The sequence below is a fragment of the Coregonus clupeaformis genome, chromosome 35 (assembly GCF_020615455.1).
Source record: "Coregonus clupeaformis isolate EN_2021a chromosome 35, ASM2061545v1, whole genome shotgun sequence".
NCBI lineage: Eukaryota > Metazoa > Chordata > Actinopteri > Salmoniformes > Salmonidae > Coregonus > Coregonus clupeaformis.
Window position 1 is genome coordinate 1,841,179 of NC_059226.1, and position 8,297 is coordinate 1,849,475.

Genomic DNA, 8,297 nt, shown 5'->3' on the forward strand with positions numbered 1-8,297 from the left:
GCCCCGTAGCACTCACGTCGGTAGCCATGAAGTGCTTTGAAAGGCTGGTCATGGCTCACATCAGCAGCATCATCCCGGATACACTAGACCCACTCCAATTTGCATATCGCCCCAACAGATCCACAGATGACGCAATCTCAATCGCACTCCACACTGCTCTTTCCCACCTGGGCAAAAGGAACACCTATGTGAGAATGCTGTTCATTGACTACAGTTCAGCGTTCAACACCATAGTGCCCACAAAGCTCATCACTAAGCTAAGGACCCTGGGACTAAACACCTCCCTCTGCAACTGGATCCTGGACTTCCTGACGGGCCACCCCCAGGTGGTAAGGGTAGGCAACAACACGTCTGCCACGCTGATCCTCTACACTGGGGCCCCTCAGGGGTGTGTGCTTAGTACCCTCCTGTACTCCCTGTTCACCCACGACTGCGTGGCCAAACACGACTCTAACACTATCATTAAGTTTGCTGACGACAAAACAGTGGTAGGCCTGATCACCGACAACGATGAGACAGCCTATAGGGAGGAGGTGAGCGACCTAGCAGTGTGGTGCCAGGACAACAACCTCTCCCTCAATGTGAGCAAGACAAAGGAGCTGATCGTGGACTACAGGAAAAGGCAGGCCGAACAGGCCCGCATTAACATCGACAGGGCTGTAGTGGAGCGGGTCGAGAGTTTCAAGTTCCTTGGTGTCCACATCACCAACAAACTATCATGATCCAAACACACCAAGACAGTCGTGAAGAGGGCATGACAACACCTTTTCCCCCTCAGGAGACTGAAAAGATTTGGCATGGGTCCCCAGATCCTCAAAAAGTTCTACAGCTGCACCATCGAGAGCATCCTGACCGGTTGCATCACCGCCTGGTATGGCAACTGCTCGGCATCTGACCGTAAGGTCAAAAAATTGTCAAAGACTCCAGTCACCCAAGGTATAGACTATTCTCTCTGCTACCGCATGGCAAGTGGTACCGGAGCACCAAGTCTAGGACCAAAAGGCTCCTTAACAGCTTCTACCCCTAAGTCATAAGACTGCTGAACAATTAGTCAAATGGCCACCCGGACTATTTACATTGACCCCCCATTTGTTTTTACACTGCTGCTACCCGCTGTCTATTATCTATGCATAGTCACTTTACCCCTACCTACATGTACAAATTACCTCAACTAACCTGTACCCCCGCACATTGACTCGGTACCGGTACCCCCTGTATATAGCCTCGTTATTGTTATTATATTGTGTTACTTTGTATTATTTGGTAAATTTTCTCTAAACTCTTTCTGGAACTGCATTGTTGGTTAAGGGCTTGTAAGTAAGCATTTTACGGTAAGGTCTACATCTGTAGTATTCGGCACATGTGACAAATAAAGTTTGATTTGATTTGACTACTCTACTACACAGTGCAGCACCAAACCCCACCCATTCAGGACATCTACTCGAAACGGTGCCTGAGGAAGGCCCGCAGCATCAACAAGGACCCCACACACCCCAACCACGAGCTGTTCACTCCCTTACCATCAGGAAGATGGTATCGGAGCATGAGGTCTGATACCAACAGGCTCAGAGACGGTTTCTATACACAAGCCATCAGACTGCTGAACACTTGAACTGGACTGACCACCTGCTCTGATTCTCCGCACCTTAGCACTCACTCACGTACACACACACACACACACATATACAGGACATTCATGCTACACACACATCAGAACTGCTGCTACCAGACTCTTATTATGATTGCTAAATACTGCACAATCCCACCCTTCTCCAAAACACGTGTAAATATTGGACTATAAATTGTGCCTTCCTGTATTATATTATTGTTTATTTTATTCTACTGAGCCATTTACTTTATGTTTGTATATTTCTAATTTCTTATTGTTGCATTGTCGAGAAGGAACATGCAAGTAAGCATTTCGTTGGACGATGTATACCATGTGTATCCCGTACATACGACTAATATAACTTGGAACTTGAAACATGATGCGCCACCTACACAGATACTACTACACACGGCAGCACATGATGCGCCACCTACACAGATACTACTACACACGGCAGCACATGATGCGCCACCTACACAGATACTACTACACACGGCAGCACATGATGCGCCACCTACACAGATACTACTACACACGGCAGCACATGATGCGCCACCTACACAGATACTACTACACACGGCAGCACATGATGCGCCACCTACACAAGTAGCAAACCTGGTTGTAATGGAGATGGCTCTAGTGAACCATGCTCATAGACTTGTGTTAGCTCACCGAAGTTATGCCATGGCTTCAGCTCACTTGAAAAACAGATTATTGTGGCGTGCAGCAGAACGGTCGGTCACATGGTCATAAGAGGGGTGCTGGGCCCTCCTCCTTTTTTTTTACCATACTCTATCCTCTCTTTTCTTCACTCATTTCACATTCTCTCTCTCTCTCTCCACAGAGTATCAGAGAACTACGAGGAGAACAAGATGTCTCCCAGTAACCTGGGCATCGTGTTTGGTCCGACCCTGCTGCGCCCGCTGGTGTCTGTAGACGTGTCCATGGTGGCTCTACTGGAGACCACCTACCAGGCCCTACTGGTGGAGTTCCTCATCACACACCACCAGCACATCTTCGACGCTCCACCTCCCCCCGTCCCCACCGCCCCACTCCCTGACACCCCTCCCCGGGCAACGTGTTCAGGGGGGGGGCAGGAGACTGTTGCTGGGGCTGACCCTGGCTCTCAGGGCCCCCCCGCTGGAGGAGCCTCGTCCAGAGAACGCCCCCGCTCCCTAGAGGTAAGGGACAAACTGAGGGGGGATTCCATTGTGTCAGACAAGTTCAATCACGTGGAGCTTAAGTATTTGAATTCGAACATACCATTTGAACCCAGGTCTGGTTAACATATGGGTTAACCCTGGGCTCATAGACCCCCCTATACTGAAATACATTTAAATACAGCTTTTCTCCAATGTTTTTCAATGGTATGAATAGGAGGGCAATGTTAACCTCAATCAAACACTTCATTTTGAATCTGAGGTATCTTGATCACACATCTGGCAGCTGTAGGTTTGTCAGCCAGTGATTGGACCTCTAAGTCTAAGTAACATTGGGACGGCTCATGATGCCCTACAGTCAGACCTGGGTTCAGATACTATTAGAAAGTATTTCAAATACATTCGCCAGGCTTCATTGAGCTTGCCTGGTGCAATAGAACCAATAGAATAGTGACACAACTGCAAACCCAGCCCACCTGGCACTCCAGTAAGCAACCACTCAAATAGTATTTGAACCCAAGTCTGCCTCAGAGCCAGAGTTCACGTAGTTCAGTCTCAGCCTGCTGCCTTGAGCTGCTTTCCTTCATGTTGCTTCTGTTATCTGTTGTTGTCTCAAAGGGGTAATCTGGGATTCAAATAACAAGAAAGAGGTTACTCCAGTCACTTTTTTTGGTAAACAGCTGAGGGATGGGGCTGAAGAAATGTAAATAATGAGGCATTTATAAGGAATATTGTTCAAGAGTCAATGGCTATATCATTTATTCATATTAAAAGTCCCAAAACAGATGTACCAATCCCAGATTGCCCCTTTAATGCTCCTGGCTCGGCCATGCTGTGACTCTGCTGTGGCCAACCCGGAAGAGATTACGTGCTTTTTTTGTGAGGCTTAACACAATGCAACATTGGCGTGTGTGTGTGTGTGTGTGTATGCTACATCTGACTGGACTCTGATCTGACCCTTCCTTTCCAGACCATATCTACCCTGGCTGGGTCTCAATACTATACAATGGCTTCGTCTGTGAAATATAGTAAAATGAGTGTCAAATTCTTCTTCTTCTTCTATTGTAAAATTACTTCCTTTCCTTTCTCCTTCGTTACCACTGATAGGCCAAAGGACTGGATACTGTGGAAACTGTAGGTTTCAAGGGTAGGAAAGGACATGAGGAGAGTAAAGCTATTGAGACACAGCCCTAGCATGGATGTTCTTGGCCACTAAATACACAACACTGACCAATGGGAAATACTGGGAGGGTGTGGGGGGTGGAAGAGAAGGTTAGTGCCCTGCCCTCTACATGTGCATTTGGAGTTGTTTAGGGACATAAGGATTTTACTGTATTTTTTGCCTGAAAAACAGAACTGGGAGAACAAGTGACCATGCAACTTGATTTTCTCCAATAAGTAAAAAATTAAAATCCTGTTATATGTATAGGCTACACAACATCCACAATTTACCTGCAATCTCTCTGTAACCGAGTAGGGTTCACTTTCTAGACCTAGAGCTATCGTATTGATCTCTCAACACCATTCCATTCCCAACACTTCCTATCCCAAATATCTGGTATCTATTCCCCAAAACTCAGAGTTTGTGTCATTTCAACAGACTCGCACAATCAAGAGAGACTCGAGCGAGGGTTATATATCTGACAAGTCGTCGTCCAATGAGGCAGTGGACCAGCTCAGCCCTGAAGCCAATGAGAGAGCAGGTAGGCGGGATGTACTGTAGTATCAGAGGAATGGTTGGTTGGATTAATGGGTATTGTTGGTAAACAAGTGGGCTAGAGGACTTTGCTGTTCTTATCTGATCTGTCATTTCCTTACCTAACCTTTCTCGGCTGCCATCAAATCTTTTGTCTGCTCGCTGCTCACTGTTTTTGTCATGTGTTAGAGCGCCCTCTGCTGATTTGACTGTAGGCATTTTCTGCTTTCTTTTGCCAATATTGCCAATGTAAATGTAAATGTAATATTCAACAGCCTCTCAAAAGCAATGCTAGCCCTAAACTCACACATCATGTTATGATAGAGACAGAGTATTTACTTTGCCAAGCTAAAAGAGAAATACAGTGGTTCATCTGTGTTTCTCTGGTTTGTCTTATTGTCTCCTCTCCTTCCCCCTTGCTTCCCCAGTCGTGGCTGTGAGGGGGGCATCAACAGAGGCTGCTGCTCTGGGTGATCTGGTAGGGGGTCCAGAGCCAGGGGACTCTCCCTCCGTGGGGATCCAGCTATGGAGCCACTTCAGCAGGCAGCCTGTCAAGTACCAGCACCAGCCCACCCCGGGTCTCCGCCGCTCCGCAGGCACTACCAGGGCCGGGCAGCTCGGGGAAGAGGAAGAGGAGGATGAAGAGGATGATGAAGAGGAGGAGGAGAGGAGGAGGAACCAGTCGAGGAACGCAGACAGCATCCGTAGCCCCTCCCCTGACCCTGGCAGCCAGAGGAGGAGAAGCCGCCTTCGATTGGAGCTACCCCCCGAGACCACCGGCCACCACCTGCTCAACCAGGCTGGAGGCCACGCCCCACTGAGCCAGACGGAAAGAGAGAAGACACGCCCATATGAGGTTCCACAGGGCAGGCTGCGGGCGGGGACAGTGGTAGTAGAACCATCAACAGCTGCAACAACAGCAGTAGCGGCAGAAGCCAATCCTACGCCGAACACCGGTGCTCAGGAGGCGGGGCTTAGGAGTCGGTCAGCCACATTGTCTCAGCTGAACATGAACCAGTCCAATAACAGGCAGGGGTGGGTGGGTGAGAGGCAGAGACAGGGTGGAGAGGAGGGTCTGAGTGGCCCGGCCCGAAAGATCCTGTCAGGGCTGAAGCTCAGACGCAGCCACTCAGGACTGCAGCAACACTTTGTCTGAGGAGGAGGAAGGTTGGAACTTTGAACCATAGAATTAGAATCACATTCGAGAACAGACATTCCCCATTCAAGTCAACGTTCCATGGACTGGCAGGATTCTATTTCTACGGTTAAACCCATAGAATGGATGAATTGTACTGTGTAACTTCAAGTGTTTTTAACAAATACAGTGAAAAATTACATACACTCATGATTGCTCCAGAATACTCATAAATACAGAACATACTAACATAGCTCATCACAGTGATGCACAGACATAAATGAACCGCTCATCAAAGGGCCTACTCACACATTGTTCATACTCACTGTCTATATACACAGACACACAGGGCCGAATCTTGACTTGAAATAATTAAGCCCTATACTGTATGTATAATCTGCATCAACATGCACTGCAATATCAACAGCAGGACTTCCGTGACAATTCCAGTCATGCACACTGTGCGTGTCTTCAATAAAAACCAAACTGAACGAAAGGGGGAGAAACTCTGGTAGCGCTTTATAATATCTCCACGTAATAAAGCATTTGGAATGGATCAGTAAAAAGTGTATCATTTATTAATCATTACTCCATTCATAAGATGTTTAATATGGTCATTTAAACCATTTACTAATCATTAGTTACGTCTTTCTGTGTGGCCTTATCTAAAGTGTGGGCTATTTACACTATAAATACTTTGTAAATGTTTTGAGTGTAATTTCTCACAAAAAGGTGGCCATTCCAGCAGTACCTGATGCTCCTTAAGGTCTGAATATAGCCTAGAACATAGAGTATCGATGGTAAAAGAATAAGCACACAACACAGGATGTTTAAAGGTCCAATGCAGACGTTTTTATCTCAATATCAAATCATTTCTGGGTAACAATTAAGTACCTTACTGTGATTGTTTTCAATTAAAATGGTCAAAAGGAAACAAAAAATATCTTCTTAGCAAAGAGCAATTTCTCAAGCAAGAATTTTGTACTGTCTAGGAGTGGTCTGAGTTGGGAGGGGAAAACTGAAAAACGAGCTGTTATTGGCAGAGAGGTTTGGAACTCTTTCTTATTGGTCTATTAACTAATTTACCGCCAGGCAGGCTAAAACTCCATCCCACCAAAATAGCCTGAAAAAACAAACAAAGGGTCTCACACTAAAAGGGCATTATCATAATTTTCACAATTTCACACTATTATTCCAACCTCATAGTGTGGAAATATATACAGTACCAGTCAAAGGTTTGGACACACCTACTCATTCAAGGGTTTTTCTTTATTTTTACAATTTTCTACATTGTAGAATAATAGTGAAGACATCAAACTATGAAATAACACATATGGAATCATGTAGTAACCAAATAAGTGTGTGACGAGGTGTGAATGAAGGAGTCAGGCGCAGGAGGTAAAACACTGAAGTCCAGAGTTTATTCCGTTCACATAAATAAAAACTCAACCGAGCTACTTGCTCTCACAATAAACAATCACTCACAAAGACAAGGGGAACAGAGGGAACACTTATACACATACTAATTAGGGAAATGAGCACCAGGTGTGTGTGATTGACAAGACAAGACATGACAAGTGGAGTGATGAGAATGGGATCGGCAGTAGCTAGTAAGCCGGTAACGCCGAAACTTGCCCGAAACAAGGAGGGGAGGCAGCCTCGGCGGAAGTCGTGACAAAGTGTTAAACAAGTAAAAATATATTTGAGATTTGAGATTCTTCAAATAGCCACCCTTTAACTTGATGACAGCTTTGAACACTCATGGCATTCTCTCAACCAGCTTCATGAGGTAGTCACCTGGAATGCATTTCAATTGACAGGTGTGCCTTCTTAAAAGTACATTTGTGGAATTTCTTTCCTTCTTAATGCGTTTCAGCCACTCAGTTGTGTTGTGACAAGGTAGGTGGGGTATACAGAAGATAGCCCTATTTGGTCAAATACCAAGTCCATATAATGGCAAGAACAGCACAAATAAGCAAAGAGAAATGACAGTCCATCATTACTTGAAGACATGAAGGTCAGTCAATACGGAACATTTGCAGTCGCAAAAACCATCAAGCGCTACGATGAAACTGGCTCTCATTTGGACAGCGACAGGAATGGAAGACCCAGAGTTAACACTGCTGCAGAGGAAAAGTTCATTAGAGTTACCAGCCTCAGAAATTGCAGCCCAAATAAATGCTTCACAGAGTTCAAGTAACAGACACATCTCAACATCAACTGTTCAGAGGGGACTGTGTGAATCAGGCCTTCATGGTCGAATTGCTGCAAAGAAACCAATACTAAAGGACACCAATAAGAAGAAGAGACCTGCTTGGGCCAAGAAACATGAGCAATGGACATTAGACCGGTGGAAATTTGTCCTTTGGTCTGGAGTCCAAATTGGAGATTATTGGTTCCAATCGCCGTGTCTTTGTGAGACGCGGTGTGGGTGAACGGATGATCTCTGCATGTGTATTTCCCACCGTGAAGCATGGAGGAGGAAGTGTTATGGTGTGAGGGTGCATAGCTGGTGACGCTGTCTGTGATTTATTTAGAATTCAAGGCACACTTAGCCAGCATGGCTACCAAAGCATTTTACAGCGATACGCCATCCCATCTGGTTTGGGCTTAGTGGGACTATCATTTGTTTTTCAACAGGACAATGACCCAACACACCTCCAGGCTGTGTAAGGGCTATTTTACCAAGAAGGAGAG

General features: G+C 45.9%; 1 protein-coding gene across 3 annotated transcripts in view; it reads left to right on the forward strand.

Annotated features, from left to right (window-relative positions):
• The window catches only part of LOC121550403 (GEM-interacting protein), a 50,330-nt gene extending 44,164 nt beyond the window's left edge, over positions 1–6,166 (forward strand). For 2 of the 3 annotated variants that reach the window (XM_041862649.2, XM_041862650.2), the window contains 3 exons: positions 2,454–2,790; positions 4,370–4,472; positions 4,894–6,166. In XM_041862649.2, coding sequence (XP_041718583.2) covers positions 2,454–2,790; positions 4,370–4,472; positions 4,894–5,621 — 1,168 coding nt within the window. In that variant the 3' untranslated portion in view covers positions 5,622–6,166. The remainder of the gene's footprint in view (positions 1–2,453; positions 2,791–4,369; positions 4,473–4,893) is intronic. The other variant, XM_041862651.2, reaches the window with a different exon arrangement.
• Positions 6,167–8,297: the final 2,131 nt, after the last annotated feature.